The sequence below is a fragment of the Schistocerca gregaria genome, chromosome 4 (genome assembly GCF_023897955.1).
Source record: "Schistocerca gregaria isolate iqSchGreg1 chromosome 4, iqSchGreg1.2, whole genome shotgun sequence".
In the NCBI taxonomy this organism is placed as follows: Eukaryota; Metazoa; Arthropoda; class Insecta; order Orthoptera; family Acrididae; genus Schistocerca; species Schistocerca gregaria.
Window position 1 is genome coordinate 678,847,984 of NC_064923.1, and position 27,923 is coordinate 678,875,906.

A 27,923-nucleotide genomic window follows, 5' to 3' on the forward strand; every position below is an offset into this window, starting at 1 on the left:
TTGTTGTCTTGCAAATGCCCTCATCTGTTGACTCAGGCATCGAGACATAGCTGCACCATCCATTACAGCCATGTGGATAAGATGCCTGTCATCTCGACTGCTAGTGATACGAGGCCGTTGGGATCCAGTACAGTGTTCTGTATTACCCTCCTGAACCCACTGATCCATATTCTGCTAACAGTCATTGGATCTCGACCAACGCGAGCAGCAATGTCGCGATATGATAAACTGCAATTGCAATAGGCTACAATCCGACCTTTATCAAAGTCAGAAACATGTTGATACGCATTTCTCCTCCTTACACGAGGAATCACAACAATGTATCACCAGGCAACGCCGGTCCACTGCTGTTTATGTATGAGAAATCAGTTGGAAACTTTCCTCATGTCAGCACATTGTAGGTGTCCCCAAAGGCGCCAACCTTGTGTGGGTGCTCTGAAAAGCTAATCATTTGCATATCACAGCATCTTTATCCTGTCAGTTAAATTTCACATCTGTAGCACGTAATCATTGTGGTGTAGCAATTTTAATGGCCAGTAGTGTATTATTGATGACTAAAGTTTCTGTTATGTTTATCTTATGTGCTTATTAATAATATGAAAAACCACTACGAAGTTATGCAACCACCCTATTCACCGTCAAGCTTCTCAGTTCTGTGTATGTGTAAATTCTGTGTCACCTGATAGGGAAATACTTCCATAGTGGTGACCTAGTGTGAACTGCAGAATGCATTATGCAGATTTTTATTTGAATCATTTTAAGGCATGTTAACATTGTGGCTAAGTTTTGCCGTAAATGCAGCTCTGGAAGCTCCACAGAGCATGTGCTGACAGTGCAGTTAATGTGTAGATCACTGACCTGTGATAAAACACGAATTTACCATGGCTACAAGTCCAATGTTTTGACCGACCCTAATCAAGCCAAATCACAGCCATGACGTACCTTAACAGACTCTGTGCCCAGACTAAATTTCCACCTTTACTGCCAGAACAAACTGCTTCATGGTTCACTGCAATGGAGTACGTATTCAGTTCATTAGGCATTCCAGATGATGACATCCGATTCGTCAACATGATCTCAGTCATCTAGTGGAACATACCAACCTAATCAGTCTCATCATATTTACATTACCTACCTAAAACAATTATGATGCAACCAAATCTGCACTGTCACAACCCACAGAAAACTGAGCTATCTATGATGAACAATAGGATGACTGAGTGTTGTCTCAGCTTTGATGATGACTCTGAGCTACACTTGCCATTAATCCCATGCTGTATGCTGTCCTTTTGACACTCTGGATTGCTAAACTTCCACCACAAATACAATATCACATGAAGCTGAATCACTGGAGGAACAGTTGACTCAGGCAAACAGAATATTTACAATATTACTGCCCAGCCAGAAAATCAGCGATGTGAATTAGTCCACACCATGCAGTACACAGCCAATGCCGGACTCCCTGCTGACTGATCTGACTCAATCCTCCACAGGTACAAATGAAGGTGATGTCACTGTCTCCTGCCCAAAAGGAACAGTGAGCAGCCAACACACACCATCAGCATTACCTGCCAACAAAGTCACAGATGCTGTGGGTGCCTCAAGGTCGCAGCTGTGCTGGTACCATTGTCAGTCTGTCACTACCACATGTAACTGTTGAGCTCCATGTGCATTCCCACATTTCATGCGTGGGCTGCAGTATGCGAATTGGCTTGCTTTGGACTGTCAAATCTCTGACCATCACTTAAGAAGACTCAAGCACACGTTCCCTTGATTGCACGTCTGGGATCTCGATTGTACATCTTCACCCTCAGTTCAAGAAAGCACTTTTTGGTGGATACCACATCTGACATTAATTCAATACCACTGAAGAGCACATTGACATTTGATGAAATGTCAGTGCCACAACTGCTTGTGGATAATAAATCAAAGAGTACACTGCACGGATCTATCACATGTAGCTTACAACTGGCTCCTCATCACCAACTCACCTGGATCTCATGGAACCAGTAATGGGAATCAAATTCATGCATCACTTCCATTTCTCTCTGGACATACAACATGCTATGCTCGTGTACCACGATACAGGTTGCTGCATTCAAGGGCTGTTCACATCGACAATTTCATTCTTACACAACATAATGCTCTGCCCATTATGATTATTTTACATATGTCAACACTTTCAGGGAGTATGTCATTAACGTCAGAAAAACTGTCTTTGGCAGATCAGCATTTTAACAATTGCTGCGCAGCTTCTATTGCTTTCTGTGCCAGTAACATGACGTTCGTACGGCACATCAAGGACACATCCAGTGCGTGGTCTAGTGCATGAGCAACCCAAAGTCTTCCCATGCACCTGCCACTCCATATAGCCCATGGAAGTGAGCACAGTCTTGTTCTCACCAACTGACCATGATTCTCTGCCCACCCGCTAGTACATGCATGGCCAGTGACCCTGAGCACACGGCAAAAAAGACAGCACTTCAATGACTGGAAGCTTTCTCGGTTTGATTTCTGTTACACCTGTCTGGATGACATTCCCATAAAAGATGGGAGTGTTATGCACGATGAGGACAAATCCTCCCAGTTATCGGAAACGGAAGTTACCTTCCTTGTCACATAGTTTGCGCTGCAGGGATGAGACCGACCCTAGATCAAGCTAACACCATAAGACAGCTTCCCCTTCCCCAAAATTCCCAGACTTATCATAAGCTTCATCGATTCTTAGGAATTTTGAATTTTTATAGGTTCATCTGCTGCAAGCATCGGCTGTACAAGTACCCCTCACCAATGCACTGGCAGAATCTAACATACAAGGGAGAAGGAAGAGTGGGTGGACTCGAAAGATGAAGGATGCATTTGAACTCACTAAGGATTGCCTTACATATGCAGTCGCATTGGCCCACCCCATCCCAAATGCACAACTCCTAATCATCACCAATGCAAGTGACACTGCGATTGGTGCCGTACTGAAGCAGTTAGTGGCTGGGGGGCACAACCCCTTCGAGTCTTCTTGCGAAAACTTACATCCTCTCAGTTCAAATAGTCAACATTTGACTGAGAACTTCTTGTCATTTATGAGACGGTGAGATGCTTCCATGAAGATATTGAAGAGCGACATATTATAGTGCTTACAGACCATATGCCGTCCATTGGAGGACATCAGCACTCCAATGCTATCAATGCATGGATCTTATTGTCAAGTATGCTATGGACTTCCACCACCTGACGATCTCACCACTGACTACTTATCATGAATCAGTTTCAATTCCCTCCATTTCAATTATGAGAAGCTAGCCACCAGCCAGAGCCACAATGTAAGCAATGCGAAATTGATGCACAATGACACTAACAACCTACAATTTGGACAGTGCACTGTGCTGAGCAGTGAAACTCTGATCTTCTGTGATGTCTCTCTTAGCATGTTACAACCTTTGGTGCCACAAACAATGCATCACACAATTTTTGACTAACTCTACAGGCTGTTCCACATAGCTGTACTGTGCCAATGCAGCAAAGTCATAAGACATGCACAACCACAATTAGGTTGTTTTGAAATTCCAAAAGCTTGCTTCCACAATGTCCACATTGATCTCTTTGGACCTCTTCCAGAGTTAGAGGGATTCAGGTATCTACTGTCAACGATAGAGTGTCCCGTTGGGTGCAAGCGGTCCCCCTCAAGGACATCATGGCAGAGTCTACAGCCCGCACCATAGTAGAAACATGTATAGTGCATTTGGCACACCTGACATAATAATTGCAGACCAAGACCACCAGCTCAAGTCAACACTCCTTGGCGCACTGTGTAACCTTTGTGGAATCAAAAGCAACTGCACTACAGGCTGTTGCCTCCAGAGTTAATGGGCTAGTCGAGTGGTGCAATAGGTCTCTCAAAGCAGCCCTCATCTGCCTTGGCAGGTTGTGGACTGAAACATTATCATGGGTAGTACTCAGCATCTGAAACGCTCTCAAGAAGGAGATGCAAGTGTCCCTCACCGAGATATTATGTGGCGAATCCCTGGTGCTTCCTGCTGAGATCATTCTACCCACACAAGACCCTGAGCAAATGGACCTGCCTGCACTGGTTCAGGGGTAAAGGATCTCCCACTTCACACTTGGCACCCAAGTTCTTTGTAGACAAAGTTCTCTCACATTGCGAACACATCATGTTATTGGATAACGTGGTCCAGTTGGCACTGTAGCCACTGTACAGAAGACCTTTCAAAGTCCTGTGTTTGTCATTCTAATTAATGATAAACCAACGAATTCTTCAATTAACCACATGAAACCAGCCTACTTTCTCCTGGAGAACATTGTTCCAAATGACAAAAACAACAATGGTTACAACCAGCCACTATCCAGTGCGTAGGCAGCCAACTCCAACGCAACACTTGCTGTTACCATTAGGCTCACTCTCAGAACTTCAAAACAGATGACATTACTGTCAGACTCATTGATAATGACCTGTGCCAAATTTCCTGCAACGATGACAAGCTCATGTGATGTTGCATGCATGCAATGGCTAGAGCTTGGCACTTTGGACATATTGATAGTGACACGCATCACTGGCCAGACAGCAGAGGAACATCTGTGGGGAGTTACAAACCGAGGCATGATACGATGTAGATATGTTAATGCATAATGCTTTGTGAGTAAAGTATATTCACTATCAACCATCTCAACTCCGTTTGTGTGTACAGTCCGTCACCTGGTAGGGAAATACTTACATAATATGTCTCTGTAGATATGATGATTACTGACATTATGGGAGTATGTATGTATTGAATACTTGATTAACACACAGAATTTTAGTTAAACTTGTTTGGGATGAGTAGATGTAGTTACAAAAAGCCAACTAATAGAAAAACCTAACGTACCTTAAACCCAATGATGTACATATTTGTTTAACAGTATTCCAGCTATGAAAAGTCATTTGAATATGAAACTTCCAGACAATTTCAATGCAATTAATAAAGGTAGAGCCACTGATGTACCTAAACAGTTGTTAGGCACCCATGGTACAAGTCTGTTTTCAAAATTGACAGAAAAGCAATTGACTATGTCAGAATCATTTTAAAGGAGATTGCTTTTTGATGTAAATGATACAAAAGTGAAAAAAATCATTATTTTGTAGCAGAAATGATTCCACTAAACAATGAGTCATTATCAAATAAAGGGCTAGATTTACAAAATTCATAGACCAAGTTTTGCCCCACTATAAAATTCCAAGCTTTATATACATTTCCCAAAATATAAATCCTGCCATCTACAACAGAATTTATGAAAAAGAATAAAAAGAAGCACTTCAGTTGCTCTCACAATTACACGGCTGGAACACACAGTTCTTACTATGAAACATTTTCTAGGTTCTGGCACTGGAGAAAATATAGTAAGGGAGCTTAATACTATCACAGATCATTGGGAAATTGACCAAAGCAAAATGAATTTACTCATTCATGATAGTGGCAGTAACATAGTGAAAGGTGTTTGAGCAGCTAAGTATGATTCTGGTAGATATTTCACCCATTCGCTTTAGAAGTTTGTAACTGAGTCTTTGAAAGTCCAGCCTGAAATTGCAGGAATTACCACTACTGGTTGACATCTCATAATGTACTTAAGTCATTCAAGCTTAGCTCAAGAAAAGAGTTAGCAATTCTAAAGGAGCTAACTTAACCCAAACATGGTTCAAGGTACCAGGATGAGGTGGAATCCCATCCTTTATATGGAAGAGCGCCTGTTGAAACAAGAGCAGACTATGTCGGTGATTGCAATATGCATACTAATTTGATGACTCATCAGTGGTGTTTGATGGAAGAATGCATTAAGCTTTTGAAGTCCTTAGAAAGAAATTACAAAAATAAATTCTGATCTCTCCTGTATATCTGAAGTAATACCACATTTTGTGGCAGTAAATGACAATTTAAATAAGGACGAAACAGCTCCAAGATCCCTCAAGTTATCACACGATGGCCTCATTGAAAGTTGGATTAGAAAGCTGTTTCTTCTCCTTATATGAAGATCCAAATTATTGGATTGTGACATGTCTCAACCTAAGACTTGGACGTTGCTGATGATGAAAGAGCATAGCAGAATATCCTTTTCACATCCAATGCCTGGTAAAAGAAGTAGAAGAGATTAATCTGAATCAACTGTTACTTGTAAAGGTCATGGTATGATCTGGGAATGCTTTAACAAGGTGGCAAATGAAAATTGAAATAACAGCCAGTGTGAGAATCAAGAAACGTCTGCAATTTCGGGCAAGGGTGACTGTCATTTGAAGACAGTTCAGATTGAAAGCAATCTCAAGCCTTATATTTGGTAATCATCAAGTGTGATTCTGTTTGAAACTCAGTTCTGGAGAGATTGCACATCAACATAGTCATCTGAAGATGACAGCCAGTTGGTCCATTGAAATATTGTTAAGATGACTAAATTATCCAGCTACATACCTGAGAAGAGTATCAATGCAAGAACTTATTGGCTTTGTTCACAAAACACTTGACAGGAAATACTCAGCAATTGGGGTGTTCCGCAACCTATCAAAAGCTTTTGATTTAGTTAACCACAAGATTCATTTTGAAAAGCTAAAATTCTAGGGTATGAGTGGCACAAAATTCAATATATAAGATCTTACTTAGTGAACAGGTATCAAAAATTTTAGAGATAAAACAGATATCTGGCAGCTATATGGTTTCTGGCCTGTACAGCCTAATTTTACTCAGTTGGGTACCAATTAGTAGGTCAACATCTGGTGGATACAAGAGTTCAATACATTATAAAAAGTTCATGAAATTGACATGTGCAATACTCCAAACACAAATAAAATCATAATATGTTCAAATCAATTCACTATTTATTAACATTTTGACAAAATAATAAATTATTACTCATACTGAAACAGAGGCAAAAATGGTGAATGAATACAAATTTCTCTGCATTAAGAAGTGATAGCCAATTTCGCTTGTTTTCATAAACAAGGCCAGTTTTGGAGAAAAGTCTTTCACAATATACAAGGTGCATTCAAGTTCTAAGGCCTCCGATTTTTTTTCCTCCGGACTGGAAAGAGATAGAAACATGCGCACTGTTTTAAAATGAGGCCGCGTTCATTGTCAATACGTCCCAGAGATTGCAGCACCGTACGGCAGATGGAATTTTACCACCAGTGGCGAGAATGAGAACTGTTTTAAATACTTAAAATGGCGACATTTTCTTTACTTGAACAGCGTCCAATCATTCATTTTCTGAATTTTCGTGGTGTGAAACCAACTGAAATTCATCGACAGTTGAAGGAGACATGTGGTGATGGAGTTATGGATGTGTCGAAAGTGCATTCATGGGTGCGACAGTTTAATGAAGGCAGAACATCGTGTGACAACAAACCGAAACAACCTCGGGCTCGCACAAGCCGGTCTGACAACACGATCGAGAAAGTGGAGAGAATTGTTTTGGGGGATCGCTGAATGACTGTTGAACAGATCGCCTCCAGAGTTGGCACGTCTGTGGGTTCTGTGCACACAGTCCTGCATGACAGCCTGAAAATGCGAGAAGTGTCATCCAGGTGGGTGCCACAAATGCTGACGGACGACCACATGGCTGCCCGTGTGCCATGTTGCCAAGCAATGTTGACGAGCAATGACAGCATGAATGGGACTTTCTTTTTGTCGGTTGTGACAATGGATGAGACGTGGATGCCATTTTTCAATCCAGAAACAAAGCGCCAGTCAACTCAATGGAAGCACACAGATTCACCGCCACCAAAAAAATTTTGGGTAACCGCCAGTGCTGAAAAAATGATGGTGTCCATGTTCTGGGACAGCGACGTCGTAATCATTACCCATTGCATTCCAAAGGGCACTACGGTAACAGGTGCAACCTACGAAAATGTTTTGAAGAACAAATTCCTTCCTGCACTGCAACAAAACCGTTCGGGAAGAGCAGCGCGTGTGCTGTTTCACCAAGACAACACACCCGCACATTGAGCTAACGTTACGCAACAGTTTCTTTCTGATAACAACTTTGAAGTAATTCCTCATGCTCCCTACTCACCTGACCTGGCTCTTAGTGACTTTTGGCTTTTTCCAACAACGAAAGACACACTCTGGGGCCGCACATTCACCAGCCGTGCTGCTATTGCCTCAGCGATTTTCCAGTGGTCAAAACAGACTGCTAAAGAAGCCTTCGCCGCTGCCATGGAATCATGGCGTCAGTGTTGTGAAAAATGTGTACGTCTGCAGGGCGATTACGTCGAGAAGTAACGCCAGTTTCATCGATTTCGGGTGAGTAGTTAATTAGAAAAAAAATTGGAGGCCTTAGAACTTGAATGCACCTCGTACAATGTTGCAAGGTGTTGAAAGAGAACTGTGATAAACTTTGCCAAATTCAGGCACTGTGTCGCATTAAAACTCTCTGAGCATGTCTTGGAAGACCCAACAGTATCAACTGATGACCAAGTCATCCTCAACCAGTTAGCATCACTGGATGTGCATGTGGATTAGTAGCACACTGATGAAAGAAATGGGCAGAATGATATACTGCTAGCAGAACACTAATTAAAAGTAACTGCTGTGCTTAATTAAGACTGTTGTTGTTGAAATAAGATAAAATTAAATTCCACATCTTACTTAAAGGGAAATCCTTATCCCTATTAACAATATTATCAAATAATCAAAATTCAGTAGATTCCCATAGAACACATTCCTGGTAGCAGTAAGAAGGAGTGATCATTTGTACCACATTACGTATCATCTTATGTCCTTCATTAAGACAGTGTTCTGCCACTGTGAATTTCCCTGCAAGTGTGACAGTGGTGTTCTATGCATCGATCCAGATAGTTTGGCCAATATAAGTCATTCCATAGTGTCAAGGAATATTGTATTCTCTGGGTTTCTTCAGCCCCAAGTCATCCTGTACTGATCCAAGTAGGGTTTTTTTCTTAGCCAGTGATATACACATATCAAAACAAGTTTGCATCGTGTCAGTTCTGAGAGTTCCGGAACCTGTACAGAAAATTAGAATGGAATCAACTCAAAAATTATTTCCATCGTTGTTATTGCTCATGGAAACCACACATTGCATGTTGTACTACCATACACTGACCTTCATAGTTGGTGGTCCAGATTGCTGTACACACAGGTACCTTTAATACCCAGTAGCATGTCCTCTTGCATTGATGCATGCCTGTATTCGTCGTCGCATGCTATCCACAAGTTCATCAAGGCACTATTGGTCCAGATTGTCCCACTCTTCAATGGCGATTCGGCATAGGTGCCTCAGACTGGTTGGTGGTCACGTCGTTCATAAACAGCCCTTTTCAATCTATCACAGGCATGTTCAATAGGGTTCATGTCTGTAGAACATGCTGGCCACTCATAGTCGAGCAGTGTCATTATCCTGAAGGAAGTCATTCACAAGATGTGCATGGTGGGGGCACAAATTGTCGTCCATGAAGATGAATTCCTCGCCAATATGCTCCCAATAGGGTTGTGCTATCAGTCGGAGGATGGCATTCACTTATTGTACAGCCGTTATGGCACCTTCCATCACCACCAGCGGCATACAGTGGCCCCACATAATGCCACCCAAAAACAGCAGGGTATCTCCACCTTGCTGTACTCGCTGGACAGTGTGTATGAGGCAGTCAGCCTGACCGGGTTGCCTCCAAACATGTCTCCTTGAAGGAATATGCAACACTCATCAGTGAAGGGAATGTGATGCCAGTCCTGATTGATCCATTCGGCATGTTGTTGGGCCCATCTGTATTGTGCTGCATGGTGTCATGGTTGCAAAGGTGGAGCTTACCCTGGACATCGGAAGTGAAGTTGCGCATCATGCAGCCTATTGTGCACATTTTGAGTTTTAGCACAACATCCTGTGGGTGCACAAAAAGCATTATTCAACATGGTGGTGTTGCTGTCAGGGTTCCTCCGAGCCATAATCCACAGGTAGCGGTCATCCGCTGCAGTAGTAGCCCTTGGGTGGCCTGAGCGAGGCATGTCATTGATAGTTCCTGTCTCTCTATATCTCCTCCATGTCCGATCAACATCACTTTGGTTTACTCCGAGATGCCTGGACATGATTGAACCATAGTATTGACCATCTAGGCATGGTTGAACTACAGACAACATGTGCTGTGTACCTCCTTCCTTGTGCAATGACTGTAACTGATCGTCTGTCGGACCCCCTCCATCTAATAGGCGCTGCTCATGCATGGTTGTTTACATCTTTGGGCAGGTTTAGTGGCATCTCCAAACAGTCAAAGGGACTGTGTCTGTGATACAGTATCCACAGTCAATGTCTATCTTCAGGAGTTCTGGGAACCGGGGTGACGCAAAACTTTTTTTGACATGTGTAAATATGCTTTTGATGTCATATCTTCTTAAAATTATTGAAATTTTCCAGGATGTACTTGCAGCAAAGGGTAAAAAAGTAACAGAATTGGCCAGTATAACCATTCTGCTCAAAAACAACTTGAAGATGGTCTAATTTCTGTATTGAATTTTCTGCTCTGTAAATAGGATAGACTCTCCTCACCAAAGTCTGCAAGATCACAGTTGCTTTGGTGTTGTGGATGACAGCTAGTTGCATGAAGACAACAATCAGTATGCATAGGTTTATGATATGCACTATGACACTATGCCCCAAAATCCCACCATCATTTCTTTGAACCAAAATATGAAGATGAAGTTTTCCATCCTTTTCAACTTCCATCGTAAATTTGATAATAGGATTAATAGGGATAAGATTTTCCCTTTAACTAAGAAGTGGAATTCAATTTTATCTGATATTTGTTTTGATCAGCAGGTACTTTTAATTAGTACTGTCCAAATGGCCACCAACAAACTGTTACCAAGAAACAGCTGGACCACCCAGTTGCTGAGGATGCTGCCCAACACAATGTCTTCATTTCAGTAACTGTTTCATAGCCTGTGTCATCTAGATCCTTCCTACCAACACCAGCTTTTCTGAATTGCGTGGATGGGGCTCTCCTTGCAATATATCCCACCTTTCCGTAAACCTCCTGGCCTCAGTCTTCATCAGTCGTCGTCCTTTACGCACCTGTTCCATTTCCAGCACTACATAGCCCTCTATTCTACCAATGCACCCACAGTTTTTTTTACTTCTTTTCCACTGCCCTGTCCCCCTTCCTTCCATCTAACCTCCACACTGCATCTAGCTGCCCGACTCTCTCTCCACCTCATCCCTCTAGGCTGCCACAAGCAGCACTTTAATTCCTTCCCCCTCCCCCTCTCCACCCCAGACTCCTTGCTCCCATCATCCAGACTACTTCTCCCATCTTGCACAGCTGCTTGCAGTCTGGCCTCAGCAGCTAGAGACTGTGGTCATTGTGTGTGAGTTGTATTTACGAGTTTGTGTGGTTTTTTGTCTAGTTCTGATGAAGGCCTTTTTAGCTGTAGCTTTTGTTTGACAGTTTTTTGTTGTGCCTATCTGTACTCAGCATCTCCACTGTATGGCAAGTAGCACTCTATCCTTTTCATAATATTGTCAGAATATGTTCAAAGTTTTTTGATATTAGTGCTATTATACTAACAGGTCAGTAGTTTTCGTGTTACATTGAATCACCTTTTTTTCATACATAGTAACACACTAGCAATTTTAAACTCTCAGGATACAGTCTTCATGTGATGGATTTACTAATCATGTCAGTCAGAGGGTTAACAATACATTTAGAAGATAGATAGATAATATTATTTGGAATATGATAGCTGCCCTTGGTCTTGATGTTCTCAACTTATTTATGATTTTTCTTATTCCTTTCTCACTTGTTGGAAACAGGTTTATAGAATTTCTTAGTGGACATCTTTTCTGTAGTAAAACATTTATAGCCCTTTTTGGGGTTGGCATATACTTTGTTAAAAGAGGTGATCAAAAGTTTTCAGTCGAAGGAAGAGTCACTGTGAGTATTGAGGCAGTCATCCTACTGATGCACCAGATGAACATACCCAGATGGTAAAACTTCAAGTACTGCTGCATGAAGGAGTCTGTAACTGCCTGCTGCCCATTGTCATCTGACAGGACTAGTTGACCCTCCGACACCTTTTTTAAAGGGCTGAAGGTGTGATAATCACGTGGGGAGAGATCAGGTCGGTAAGGCGGATGCTGTTTTGTGTGCTAAGAGTCTAGCCTACCTAATCGACCAGAAGTTTGTGTCAAATCACGACCAGCACGGAATTTTGTGCACCATTGCACAATGGTGGTTTCTGACAGACATGCTGCCCCATAGACATTTTTCATTGTCTGATGGATGCCTACTGGTGTTTGTCCTCCAACATCCAAGAAAAGAATAACAGTAAGTTTGCCCTGTTTGGATGTATTTGGTAATAAGATTGCATGTTTCCGCATTTACCGCACATACACCAGATGGATACAAATGCCATGCTAATCTGTTGCTTACATGTTGGTGGTTATATATCTTCATTGGACTCCTGCTACATTGCTTATATGCTGCAGCACTGCTCTCAAATGGAACTTTTTGATTGCCCCATATAGATTTTTGCATATGTTTATGAAGTAGTCATTAAATGCTTTAGCTATAGTTTGTGGGTTTCTTTGTAAAGAATTATTTTAGCTAATTTCCTTGTGACTCAAGTCTGTTCTATTTCTGAATTTATGATCAATCACACTGTTTTTGCCTATCGTCTGAATTGTTAATGTACTGTTCAATATCCATTTCTTTGCAAATTTTAAGACTTTGGTGTAGATTTTTTAATACATTCCTTGCAGTACCACTGAAAATATAAGCAATTAGTTTTATATTTACTGATTATGTGTAATACTTTAAACCTTTTACTTGAAACAATGCTGCCCTTTGTTGTCCATTTGTTTTGTCTTTCTTCATTTTTTACACATATATTTTTGATGGAGAATGGCTCCTTAAAATATTCAGAGTATCTAGTTATGAGGAAACTAAAATTGTTTACACTGTAATTGTCACTTTGGATATCAGTCTAGCCTTCATCAGTCAGATTATGGTTGAAGGTACTTATGTTACTATTATGTATTGCTTCGTGTTTACTGTAGTGCTTCCTAGGCCTCAAATTTTATTCTACAGAGATTATGTCTTCTCTGTGATTAGACTGATAATTCTCAGTTATCTACATATATGTTGGTGACAATATACTTTATAGGAATAGCACTGTTTGTAGCTATTCTAGTACAGTCATTGACTGTGTTATGTGAATTCTATGAGGTTGTGGGAACAAGAGACTGACCAGTGAAGTTTATTCCTTACAAAAGTATCTGTTTGACAGTGAAGTGTTCTGTTCTGTTGACGTCCATTGTGGATCTGCCTATACTTTTTACAGTATTTATATTGCATTGTGGAGCTACTGTTTTTAGTTCATTCCATTCAAGAAACTTAATAAATTAAACAGACAATATGTTATTAAATTTAATGCTCATCAATTTAAACTTGAAAAACAGGAAATGGCAATTTTGTGAATAAAAGGATGTGACAATTTTGTTCTGTAACAAATGATATTCCTGCCGAGGTAGGCGATGTGGTGAAGGAAGGTAACGCAACTCTGTATGATACTGTAGTGCTGTTTTATAGTGATGTCAAAGATGTCTAGTGGAATTTCACCTGGCAATGAACAGCGAGCGATGGGTTATATAAAATATGAACATAACAAATTCAGAATTTGATAATGAGCTGTACCTCCAACTGTAATCCTAGTAAATAAATGTCTCCAAGTATATGTGAGTTTGATTTCTGACCTACATAATTAGTGAGCCCAACGTTATCTGAACACACAACCTTCTGATCTGGAGTTGAACTGAAGAGACAATACTAAGTTGCCAAATGATTACAGAGCAACCATTCACACCTGTGCTCACACTGACACAACAACAGATCGTTCGTACAAGAGTTGGACGACAAGTCAAATTCAAGTACTCCTACATCCCAGGTGCTCCACACTTTAAAGGGGGGGGGGGGGGGGAGGACTGTGTGGGAACAAGAGACCGACCAATGAAGTGCATTGTTTATTCCTTGGAAGAGTAGCTGTTTGATGGTGAAATGTTCCGTGCTGTTGATGTCCATTGTGAATCTACCTATACGTTTTACAGTATTGATATTGTGTCATGGAACTACTATTTCTACTTCATTCCATCTAATAAATGTAATAAATGAAATGGACAGTATGTTACTAAATTTAATGCTCGTTGATATTATTTCTCGTGTCGATATTTCAAACTTGAAAAACAGGAAGCGCCAATTTTGTGAATAACAAGACATTTTTTTTGTGTTACAAATGTTATTTCTGCTGATGATATAAGTGATGCAGTGAAGGAAGATAACACAATTCTGTGTGGTACTGTAGTGCCATTGTATAATGATGTCAAAGATGTCTTGTGGAGATTACCTGGCAATGAACAGCGATGGGTCATACAAAATATGAACAGAACACATTCAGCATTTGATAATGAGCTGGAGTTCCTATTGTAATCCAAGTAAATAAATGTCTCTAAGTATATGTGGGTCTGATTTCTGATCTACAAGGTCATTAGTGAGTAAAGATCCTCTTAAATTTGGATATCTTACTCTGTATAATCGATATTACAACCAGCATGTTGTATTGTGCTGTAACTATCTTTGCAACTGCCAGCCTTATTTACCACACAAGCTAGTTTTTCAAAAATGTCTTAGTGCTACTATCAGGTGAACAGTAAACATTAATGGTGATGTGTCTTGCAATATTAATTATAGTTTCAATTGGTGAATGCTTGGAATCTCTTTCAGTATATACAGCTGCTACCATTTTTATAATCTGACCAACAAAAGTGTGACGCCAATGAAAGGTTTTGCATGTTACACAGAAGCCCACGGTTCAGTCGCCATGGTTCAGTAAAACACACCACTGTTAGACTATCCACAGCACCCAATAGGGCTTGTAGGATTAAAACTTTACACCTTAAAGACTGAATATTTTGCTGCATGACTGATAGTTCTTTTTTAGTGGTTTTGACTTTGGTGTGTTTGTCCATTAAAAAAAATCATTGCTTTTGATACTCACTTTCTTGTTTCTGGCTGACATATGAGTACCAGCAGTATCCCTCCTCTTGTCTGCAGTGGTGGCTGTGATTGCAATTTTAGTACTGTCAAGGTAGCTGCTGGTAGTTGCAGGGACCCTGCAGGGACCTGTGAAATTGCCTTTGCAGTGTGAACCAATTCAGCTATGTTATTTATTTTACCTGCTTCTTTATTGGTTACACAATTGATTTTTTTCTGATTTCTTCATTCACACAAAATTAGATCATATCTCATATATATCTAGATGCTAGATACTACCACATCTGCATGCTTTAGCATACATAACTAAAGAATCAATCAATCTCTGTAGACTTTTCTTCATTACGGGATGTACAGAAAACAATATGTGAATGAATGACTAGAATAAGCCAATGCTGCAGTATGGCTGATGGACTAGATTGGAGTGGGGGATGTATCAGGTGAGGTGGGTAGAGGGAGAGAGAGGTATCAGGCAGAAAGAGGGGCTGAGGGTGTGTGGCTAGTGGCTTGGAGGGAGGTAGCCAGTCTGCTGGCTAGGAATGCAGGAGGAAGGGATGGCAGGTGCACAAACTAGGCATATGATGCATGGGTGTAGGAGCCGGTGGAGTGTGGCACATACTGGAGGTAAAGTAGAGACATGAATTTGGAAGGAATGATAGGATAGAGGGAGGGGAAACTATGGGGAGGTTGTGGCAACAGTGGGTTACCAGAGATTGTCACCAGGACAGCTGGTTGGTAGTCATACTGACACAAAAAGTGGACTAGTGTTTCCAGCAGAGTTGATATATGACACGACTACTTTCACAAGTGCCATATCCCCCGATGTGATAGGATAAGCCTGTAACAGGACTGGAGCAGGAAGTACCAGCTGGATGGATTTGGGAACCTGACCAATCCACCTATACAGCACTTCCTACCTTGTGCTTCCTACTCCATTACTGTTCAAAGTGCCATTTTTTTTTTCAAAAAATGTGTGTTAAGTGCTATTGTGTTCTCAGCACTCTATTACATGCCCCTAGGCTTGATCCAGGTGTCAAACACAGAGAAAATATTTCAAATATATGTTAGTAAATGTTGCATCGTCTTTGTACCAAGCTATGCTTCCCTGTGGAGTTCCGTAATTTAAAATATATGAGAATCAGTTTTTGTTGACAACAGTTCTACTTGTTAAAAACCTAACACCTTGTTTCAAATAAAACAGAAAGAAACTTCCACATGGGAAAAATATATTAAAAACAAAGATTCCAAGACTTACCAAGCGGGAAAGCGCCGGCAGACAGGCACATGAACAAAACACACACACAGAATTATGAGCTTTCGCAACTGGCAGTTGCTTCGTCAGGAAGGAAGGAAGGAGAGGGAAAAATGAAAGGATGTGGGTTTTAAGGGAGAGGGTAAGGAGTCATTCCAATCCCGGGAGCGGAAAGACTTCCCTTAGGGGAAAAAAAAAGGACAGGTGTACACTCGCACACACACACACACACACACACATATCCATCCGCACATACACAGACACAAGCAGACATATTTAAGGCCGCCGCTCATACCTCACCTGTCTTTCAACAACCTCTTTGCCTCTGTACTTCCGCCTCGACTGACATCTCTGCCCTTACTCTTTGCCTTTAAATATGTCTGCTTGTGTCTGTGTATGTGCGGATGGATATGTGTGTGTGTGTGTGTGTGTGTGCGAGTGTACACCTGTCCTTTTTTTCCCCTAAGGGAAGTCTTTCCACTCCTGGGATTGGAATGACTCCTTACCCTCTCCCTTAAAACCCACATCCTTTCATTTTTCCCTCTTTCCTGACGAAGCAACTGCCAGTTGCGAAAGCTCGTAATTCTGTGTGTGTGTTTGTGTGTTTTGTTCATGTGCCTGTCTGCCGGCGCTTTCCCGCTTGGTAAGTCTTGGAATCTTTGTTTTTAATATAACACCTTGTTTCTATGCTTACGTTATCACAAATAAAATGTAGAGCCTCAGTATTAATGGCTCTTGAAACAAACATTTCATTTTGTTGAAAATTGACATTTTTGAGACCATGGGTATATAAAAAACACATTGATGCTTGCAAAGAAGAAAACAGCAGTCAGCCAGAGTTTGCTATTTATTTATGCAAATAGTACTGTTACCATTTTCGAACTGATTACTGTTCACATTTATATTACATTTGTTGTTGTTAATGTTAACCATTGGAAGGAAAAAACTGGTAGCAACTAATGTCAACAGCAAAAAATGTAATACATACATGAACACCCATCTGAAGATGAACTTATCATTTCTCAATAGAACAAAGGCAGGATCTCACATCCAGTGAACCAACAAGCAAAAAATCAAACACCAAGAATCCCATCCATAGAAAATATTTGGATTTTTTCCCCATTAGAGATGCTAGTGCAAAAAGTAGGGAAAGTGGTCAAACAAAAAATGATGTGTTCTATGTACCTAATTTTAGATTGAGCCATTAGAATGTTCAATTGCTGTCCAGTAAATGTAACAAGACAGAAATAATGTTAAATTATCTGAATGATATTTCTGCCCTAGGGTTGCTTTTTCTAACACTGGATTACACAATATATGTCAAGAGTTGATGTACCTCTGCAAGCATGTGTTGTACAAAAATATTTATTCATGGGGACACCTATGTATATGTTAAACAAAGAGTTGAATTCAACAGTGTAACTAAATGTCATAATCTGTTCAGTAAAAATGATTATAGAACTCGCTGTAGTTGAATCACCAAGGCAAAATACAATTATTATTTGTGTGTACAGGCCAACAGATGGAGATAAAAAAGTGTTTTCTAATCACAAAGAGAAATATTTTCTGCCAAGATTAATGGCAAAACCAAAATGCTAGAAATCGCATAGTTTGTAATTCATGTCACATAGCTTATAACTGGCAAATGTATTTCTGTAAACTTCTTGTGGACAATGGTATTTGAATGGAAAAAATTTTTTTCAGGCTTACCACACCTAATCCATCCCTCACTCATGCTTTGCTGATGCTCGGCCATGTTTAATGTGTTTGTTTATTATACAATCTCATCAATTACATCTTAAAATGTTTTGTAACACTTTTTGCTGTCTATCCCTCATTCATTGTCAAAGGTGAACACTTAATCAGTAGAACAAGTCTAATAACACACAAGTTATCTCTTGGCAAATGCCAAGGTTATAGGTCATACTGATAAAAGTACATGTTTACATTTGCTCTCAGCTGAGACACAAGTGAGACATTCTTGATTTTCATGAGTTACTTTCGTTATATTTTTAATCTCTTCAGGGAACCTTAAAAATGACAAGTTTCGTAAAACACGTGTGGGAATATTTTAAAGGGAAGCAACAAGGTAGAGAGCATGATTCACTTGCACTTTGTGTGCTAGCACTTTGACAACAGATATATGTCTGGTCATGCCATTTCGCCAAAAGTACACACCTGGTCTTGCTACATTCCCATGTATCTGTTGATACAAATTTCGAGAATGTATATATGTATCTCAGTATCTCCTATGTTTGTTGAAAATATATATTTTCTGAGTAATGCTCCACAAAGCTTAATTTTATAGTCCATATCAAGCAAAAAAATCCAAGAAAAAATAAATAACTTGAATATAAAAGTATAAAAAACACTGCAGTACTTTTCAGTATAATGAAATAACAGGTTAATAAGCTTGACTTGCAATCACACTGAACTATGAAAGTGTATAAAAGTAATGATGTTAGAAATTTAGCACCTGTCATTTCATGTATGCATGTGTGTAGAGGTTTAGACAGATTGCTGGTTTTGTTGTGTGTAGAATTGTGGCATATTATTTTATATTATGTTTATGTCTTTTCTTTCACTGAAGCAATGCCGAATTTCTTTCAAAACTAGTAAATAGATTGAGATACTAATTTACAATTTAAAAAAATACAGTAATTCTGCAGAAGGTTTTCTCTTCCTTAATATGGACATGTTGTTGGTTTTTCCTCATACATTGAGAAGGGAAGCATTTTCAGTGTGTAACAGCTCTAGACTCTGCTTTTGAGGAAACACTAAAGTCTTTATGAAAAACAGATTTCCTTGTTGTGCTCTGGCTATAAGAGTTGATCTGAAAAAAAAAAAAAAGAAAAGAAATTCGGTTGGCAGCACCAAACACACTTAGTGAGTCCATATACTAGTATATCATTGTAAACATTAAAAAAATCTCTTTAAGTAGCCCTTCAGTACATTTTGTTACTTTCTAGATTATAGTCTCTAAGAAAAACAGATAACACAATAACAAATTTGCATGTCTGTAAAAGTTGTCAGCATTAGGTCAGTGGGTGAAAGGGGATGACATTTTCAGTCGATTTCAGTTTATCATTTATCTTGCTATCCATGTAGTTTACGTGTCAAGCATGGTTATTATTCAGTTGTGTTTGATGTGTACTCTCTTCTCTACAATTCCTTTCTTACTGGCATACCAATTTTTGCATATCTTTAGATTTCTACATTTGCAGTAAATCTGATGTTATTATTTTCTCATGAGATTTTGACTGCTTGCTTAGCTCTCTTCCCCATGTGTGTCAAGTGGAGCTTTTGGGTACTTGCTGTGTTGGTGCCAATCAGCTTTGAATGGGATAAGCTGTGCACTACATTTTATAACAGTAGCTGTACTGACGGTAAAGTTCTATTGCAAATCTGTTTCAATAAGTTGTTGTATTGGGAGGACATTGTCCCAATAAAGAGAGCACTTAGAGAGCAAACCATTGTCAATGCTGGGAAACAATCACATACATAAAAGGTGGTCCACAGTTTGTCTAGTTCATAGTTTGGTTGGAGTGCAGCCAATGAGCATATGTGATTTGTACTCAACCACATAAAGAGGACTTTTAGGAAAGTTTAAAAAAAAGAAAATTGTTAGTATCATCATTGACTGCAACCTCAGAAATAAGGGTAATAAATAAGCATGATAACTTTTGCTCTGCTCTAAAATAAAATTACCAATTAAAACTTTTATGAGGCTGCAGTTTTTAACACTACTCTTCTCCAGACAGTGTTGCAGGGCTATACACATTAATGAAAGTCTCAATTTTTGTTTCAGGCAATATGGGTAGAATAGGAAGATTAGGTCCTTTAGTTGGAGCAATTGATGAAGGAACAAGCAGTGCAAGATTCTTGGTGAGTAACATTGTTTGATGTTTACATCTGAGTGAAAGCCTTGAGAATAAGTGTTTAGTACTCCAGTTCACTTTACTGCTGCTGAAGATGTAAAAGAAAGTCATTTCAGTACAGTTACTAAAGAAAAGAAACAGTGTCAGATAATACAGAGTGATTATAATTAAACTTTCAAACCACTGTAGAAGTAATGCCACTGGTCAGAATGATGTCAAATTGCAACGGAATATTATCGGAGAAGGGGGAAAACATATGGCAGAAGAAACACAAATAGTTACAAAATGTAGCAATAGATGGTACTGTAAGAATCGTAATTTAATAATGGTTGACTAAAAATGACAAGTAAAGCAATGCTTAAGGTGTATGTTTGATGTTAAACAAACTGTACTACTCAGTGTGAATGCGTGTACAGGTGTGATACTGTTAGTTACATAAGCCCATCCACCACGGCAATGCATATCACTTAGGATGGGAAAAATTGGTTTTTAACTGTCCTGAGGCCACGAACTACATAAAAAGCATCACTCACATCGGTTTTTAATTGTCCTGAAGCCAAAAATCGCATAAAAAGCATCAATCAAAATCAGATCAGTTTATCAATTTCCATGTGACTGGCACAAAACATGTTCGATATGCTGTCCACTGTTTTCTGCAACAAGTTGAAATCAAGAAGCAGCATGTTCAACAACTGATAGAAGTGTTACTGGGGGTCATGTTCAGAATGAGTAGCGCAATGCAGTTAAGTTTGCAGTTGGAACACTGAACGCAACATCTTTCAGATAGCCCCACAGCAAGAAGCCACACAGATTAAGATCAGGTGATTGGGATGGCCAGTGTGTAGGGAAATGGTAGCTGATAAAAGTAGCATTTCCAAAATGGTGCTCCAGCAGCTGATTAACTGATTTTGCAATGTGTGGAGGTGTGCCATCTTGCATAAAAATGATCACATCAACACTATTATAGAGCCGAAATGATGTAGTTGCGTGAAAAACACTCATAGCAATTACCAGTGACGGTACAGATAATAGGACCGGAAGCACCTGTCTCTTTGAAAAAATATGGCCCTATGATAAATGATGCTGTAAATCCACACCATACAGTGACCGTTTCAGGATGAAGTGGTACTGGTTGATTTGCGTGTGGATTTTCCATTATCCATATTCGACAGTTCTGTGTATTGACATATCCTGTCTGATGGAAGAGGGCTTCGTCTATCCACAAAATGTTCCCCGGCCAATCATTGTCCACTTCCATGCGATAAAGAATTTCTAAAGCAAAGATCTCTCTTGCTGGCAGGTCAACAGGAAGCAATTTGTGCACATGGTTAATTTTGAATGGATTGTGAAGAATGATGTTTTGTAGGATTTCACACACCGTGCTCACAGGTATGTCCAATGTTCGGGCAGTTGTCCGTGAACTACACATTTGCGCACTACAACTCATCTCCTCGTGCATTGCTTTGGCCCCTGCTTCCACTGACATCGAACCAATTCATTTCCTCCTTCTACCATCTTGCATACCAAAAGAACCCGTCTTTTCCAATTTCCGAATCATTTTCTCCAGACCCACAGCAGTCATTGGACCAAACCCTTTTTTCAAATGCTTCAGTGTCCGGAACTTCTGCAGAGTGACATGTGTACAGTCATCTTTCTTGTAATACTGCTTTACAAGCAGAGTGTGTTCCTGTACTGAGACAGTCATGACAGTCATGGCGAACATCGCAGACGCGAAAGGAGGAAAAGCCGTGTGCCCAGCATGTTTATACCAACTTCAAAGGGTCGTTCACATGACAGGTGTTTTCATTTACATATTCTGACACACACAGCACCATCTGTTGATCAATTTTCACACTTTTTTTCTTTTGCCATATGTTTCCCTCCTTCTCAAAAAATATTCCGTTGCAATTTGACATCATTCTGACCAGTAGTGTTATATCAACAGCGTTTTGAAAGTTTAATTATAATCATCCGTATAACGATGTAATGATAATAGTATACGGGCATGCTGAAATGTAATGCCTCAAAATTTTTTACTTGAAGACTTGTAAAGCTTTTTAAATAAAACATGCTTTATTAACATTCCACATCTTCATTTCTCAACATTGTCACCCAGATGATGAACATGTTTCTCCCAGTGAGAAGCCAGTTTGTTGATACGATCATAGTAGAATGTTGGACTTTGCTAATGGAGCCACAACCTCACCTCTGCTTGCACCGCTTCATTGCTATCAAAGTGAAGTCCTCAAAGGTGTTCTCTAACTTTTGGAAACACATGAAAATCAGGTGGTGTCAAGTCAGGACTGTATGGAGGATGATCGATGACAGTGAACCCGAGGCATCAGATTATTGGGTATGTCACAGCACTCGTGTTTGGTCGGGTATTGTCATGCTGAATGGGATGATGCTCCATGTGTGGATGAACTCTAATCTCGATTACAGCATGCTGTTTCTCACACACAAATGTTTTTACGTTACACACCACCATGTTATGCACTACAATTCAGAGCCCACTAGCAGCAGAGGATTGCAACTTGGGTCAGCAATGTGAGAAACATGACAAAGTAATATGCATGATGTGTAGCACCTCAACTGATATTGAAAACAGAATAAAATATTTGGGGGCACCGCTTTTGAGCACACCCTCATAGTTAATGTTGAACAAACAGTCCAAGGGTGCACTGCCTGTTCTTATTGTCCAACTGGCACAATATTTAAGTGATTATTCATGTCAACAATGTCAGGTGTGCTGACAAACTGAACTCCTGTTGTTCTCACGCACAAGGGCTACACTGAGAAAATGGAGGGTCTGTTAGTTATGACTCCTACAGACAGGTCGATACGGACTTCTCCAAGAACATGGAAAACAAGACTGAGTCACTTCTCAAGGACTTGGATTTACCAGAGAGAGTTATCAAGAATTTGTTATGATGAGGACCTTTACCACCAAGGCCTTATGGAGCTTCATAAGGTCCACAAAGAGGAGGCCCAGTTGTGCCACATAGTCAGCATCATCAGCGCTTGTACATTTTTGCTATCAAAATATCTAAGAAGCATAATAAATCCCTATGTGGGTAAAAGCTTGCTTCATGTCTGCAAATCTGTGGATTTTGTGAAATATTTACAACTTTAAGCTGAAGGACTTTGACATCCTAGTGAGGTTTGATGTCATTTTGCTATTCACCAGGGTGTCTCTATGAGAGTTGCTTGAAGTCATTGGTCAGAAGTGTGACTCAAAGACCACTGGCTTTTTCAGGCACATCATCATTGCCTCCATATATTTTCTACTTACAATGCAATACTATGAAGAGATGGAGGAAATTGAAATGGGAACCCCAATCTCACCTGTGGTTACAAATCTATATGTGGAGCACTTTGAGGAAGAAGTCCTGAAGCCATCCAAATGGAAATTTGGATTTCTATTATGTTCATGACACATTTGTGATCTGGCCTCATATAAGAGACAAAACTCAATGAGTTCCTCGCACGACTAAACTTCATACATCCCAACATCAGATTCATTAAGGAGACTGAGACAGAGGGAAGTCTGTTATTCCTGGAGATCAAGAGTGGTTGACACCCTGGGTCACACTGTGTGGAACAGTGTTCTGGAAAAATGGTTACTCAGAATGGCAGATTAGGTGCATTCTGCACCCTACCTCTACAGCAGAACCTGTAGAGATGGACGAAGTTATGGAAAAAGTGGCAGTTCTGCCTTTATACTGTTCACTGGCTTAATGTCAGGAAAAATTGGGTGCTTACTGAAAAATCAGTGAATAAGGCTTGCCTTTCGCCCACCAAATGAAACACAGGCATTATTGGGAAGCACCAAAGATGACCTTGGTTTTTTGGAGGGTGGGATATATCAGAGTGCTTGGCAATGTGGAATGACATATTTTGGTTAAACAGTATGCACCATTTAAGATGAATGCTGAGAACGCTCTAATGGCTCTTACCCTTCACTTCCATATCACTGAAATCCAAAGTGAAAATACCATGACCCAACTTGAGAATTAGTTTTCGCAATTGACAATGCAAAAAGTCTGATGAGACTTACATTAGTTATAATAAGTCTTGTCACCGAGAAACTGAGTGTAAAAGTCCTTACTTGCTTCCTCCTAGTCACTTTGACACTGAATTAAATTTTCTTTAAATCTCAATCAGCTAGGTAGTATTATGCATTTGAATGAATGACTTAATTAATCACTCTCATTAATTTAAATAAATACTTTTTTGAAGAAACTAAGGATGTTAATTGCTTATGGTTATGAAAAAATTAAATACATAAGAACTGTTTCTTGTACCCAATAACTAACCAGTGAACTCCAGAAATGATCACGTGTGTCTAAAACCATGACTTAGGTAATACAAAGGCAATTAGTAACTGAAGATATAATGACACATAAGAGATTGGCTGTTGATGAACACCAGCTCTTTATATCTGATTTTCCTTCTTCTTTAGTACAATTTGTGGTAGTGCAATACACTCAGCTAACCATTAATTACCATTAAACCATCCACCTGGAAGTTTAATGATATTGTGAAAGTCTTTGACTTGAAAACTTTACTGGGCTAGAATCTGATAGTAGTAGTTAAGTTAAATTTTGGAAAGTAATGCAGATCCTGTGGTTATAAGCATAAACTCTAACTTGGAAAGCTCTAATAGTATCTTAAAACATGAGTTGTTATTGTCAGTTGCGAGGGCTCTCTCCTTCTTGCTATGATCTTCTTACTTGTTTCGGACTCCACCAGACTTCTCTTGTGAAATGACTACTATTGCATAGTAACAGACACTGGTAGGTTTGCAGACAATAGTTTATTATTCCAGTTACGAGTTGGTTTAACTTATGATCACCGATAACTTCTTACAACCACTAACAAGAACAGATTCTCATGATGCCTCTGAATCAAATGGAATTCTGTACTATCTATATGTCTCACTCATTACCAAGTCCCATGATCACAGAACTTTGCCATGGATGGAGCTCCATGGCATGCCACACTGCTCTGCAGACTCTGAGCCCCACCTACTCTGATGTCACAAATAGCCGTCTAGTACCCTCGGAATATCTCCAACATAAATTTCGACACAAACCCAGACAGAATCTAATTTCCTTTTGTCTATATCTATTATTACTTAAACCTAATCTTTCGCAGTTCATCTCTCAGCCTTATATATTTTCTGTAAACTCAAACATGCATGATCTCACAATCTCAAATCAGCGGTAAGGGTCCACATCACCAACTCCCATGGACTACCATGTGCAATTGCACCAATACTATGTCAGTTAAAATAATGTGCAGCTTTTAAAGTTTTCTGTCTGCTTGAATCTAATAGACTATTAACACTACACTCATGCTTAAGATTGGTGCTGATACATGGTGAAACAATGCTCTGGTGAGCAGTTTGCAGGTTTCAATCACCCCGGGGTATGACCATGCTGTGCATCTGACCTGCGGTCATCGCACGGTTGTGCTGGCAGCAGTCCACATATGCAGAGGTGTGTTGGTGCATATCAGAGTATGGTGCAGCTAGTAAGTGTGCAGATGTTTGCAGACATGCTAATGGTGACTGTGTGTTGAAAATGGCTCAAAGAATACATATTGATGACGTTATGAGGGATAGAATACTAGGGCAACTGGAGGCTGGTCAAACACAGCAGGTCATAGTATGGGCCCTCTGTGTGCCACAAAGTGTGATCTCAAGATTATGGCAACGATTCCAGCAGACAGGAAACATGTCCAGTTGCAACAGTACGGGACGTCCATAGTGTACAAACAAACTTACGTAAAATGGAAGGGTTAAAAGAGTAGATTTCATTCAGCAGCAACCACTAAACATATTTGTTTTGTATTGTTCAAATTACCAAAACTTAATCATCTGCACCCTATTACAAAAATATAACTATGCAAGAATTCAATGTTGGTCAATAAATTATGATTTCAGTTTGTGGTTGCTCTTAAATATGGCTCCATGTAACAGATATCAAATACTTGTATACATGTTATCCTCTCAAAGTACCACTACGTGCATTTACAATGAGGTGACAAAAGTCACGGGATAACAATACATACATATAAATATGGCGGTAGTATTGTGTACACAAGGTATAAAAGGGTACTGGAATGGTGGACCTGTCATTTGTACTCAGATGATTTGTGTAAAAATATTTCCGATGTGATTGTGGCTATATGACTGGAATCAATAGACTTTGAACACAGAATGGTAGTTGGAGCTAGACATGTGGGACATTCCATTATGGAAGTCATTAGGGAACTCAATATTCTGTGATCCACAGCATGAAGAGAGTGCCAAGAATACCAAATTTCAGGCATTACCTCTCACCACTGACAATGCAGTGGCTGATGGCCTTCACTTATAGACTGAGAGCAGTGGTGCTTGTGTTAAGTCGGCAGTGCTAAGACACAATGAACACTGCAAGAAATAACCACAGAAATCAATGTAGGACACATGACGAATGTATACATTAGGGCAGTGCTGAAAAATTTGTCTTTAGTGGGCTGTGGTTGAAGTGTAGCACTGACTCAGTGTAGCCATGGACCCAAGTTGTCAGTGAGGCACTGTGCAAGCTGATGGTGGCTCAATAATGATGTGCGCTGTGTTTACATGGAATGAACTGGGACCTCTGGTTCAATGAATTGGTCATTGATTGGAAATGGTTGTATTAGGTTACTTGGAGACAATCTGCAACCGTTCATGGACTTCATGTTCCCATATAAAGATGTCGTGTTACTGGGCCAAAATTGCTCGCAATTGGTTTGAAGAAAATTCTGGACAATTTGTATAAATGATTTGGCCACCAACATTGCCTGATATGAATCGCATCAAACATTTATGGGACATAACTGAAAGGTCAGTTCATGGACAACATTCTGCACCAGCCAAACTTTAGTATTTATGGATGACTATAGAGGTAGTGTGGCTCAGTATTTCTGCAGGGGACTTCCAACATCTTGTTGAGTCCATGCCATGTTGAGCTGCTGAACTATGCCGGGCAAAAGGAGGTCTGAATGATTTTAGGAGATATCTCATGGCTTTCATCACTTCAGTGTATACTCTGTACACTGCATGCAATGTAGACAATTTATTGGAGCTGGTATGAGGGTGATTTGAAAAGTTCTCAGAACAGAATAGAAAAAAAGTACTTACACCACTGAAACTTCTCCTTGTAGATAAATGCACTTGGTCCAGTGATGCTCCAGTGCCTTGATCCCATCTCAAAAATGAGTTTCCTTCAGGCCTGCAAAATAGTTGTCAACTCCAGCTATCAATTCTTCGTTTGAAGTGAATCTTAATCCACCAAAAAAATGTTCAGTTTTGGGAAGAGATGTAAGGCTGATGGTGTCATATTAGGTGAATAAGGTGGGTGTGGTAACAATTCATATCTTAGTTCATGTAATTTTGCCATGGTGATGGCACATGTGTGCGGACGCGCATTGTCTTGTCGCAGCACCCGTCTTGCAGATAACTTTTTCATTTCTAATTCTTCAATTGAAATGTGATGTACCCTTTCAGATAACATCTGGCAAGAGTGTGCAATTTCACGCACTTTCAATTGGCGATCCTCCATGACCATTTTGTGCACTTTTGCATTGATTTCTGGAGTAGTGACAAATCTTGGCCTACCACTGTGCAGATCATCATCTAAGCCCTCCCAACCAAATTTAAACTCATTTGTCCTCTTGGCATAAGTTGAATATGAAGGAGCAGAGTCCTCCAGTGGATTCTGTAAATCAGCATGAA

General features: G+C 39.9%; 1 protein-coding gene across 5 annotated transcripts in view; it reads left to right on the forward strand.

The window, feature by feature from the left end:
- LOC126266706 (glycerol kinase) overlaps nucleotides 1-27,923 on the forward strand; it is a 190,084-nt gene that overhangs the window by 33,288 nt on the left and 128,873 nt on the right. For 3 of the 5 annotated variants that reach the window (XM_049971150.1, XM_049971151.1, XM_049971153.1), the window contains exon 2: nucleotides 20,089-20,165. In XM_049971150.1, the coding sequence (XP_049827107.1) occupies nucleotides 20,094-20,165 (72 nt within the window). In that variant the 5' untranslated portion in view covers nucleotides 20,089-20,093. Of the gene's footprint in view, nucleotides 1-18,217; nucleotides 18,370-20,088; nucleotides 20,166-27,923 lie in introns of those variants that run through there. The other 2 variants (XM_049971149.1, XM_049971152.1) reach the window with 2 other exon arrangements.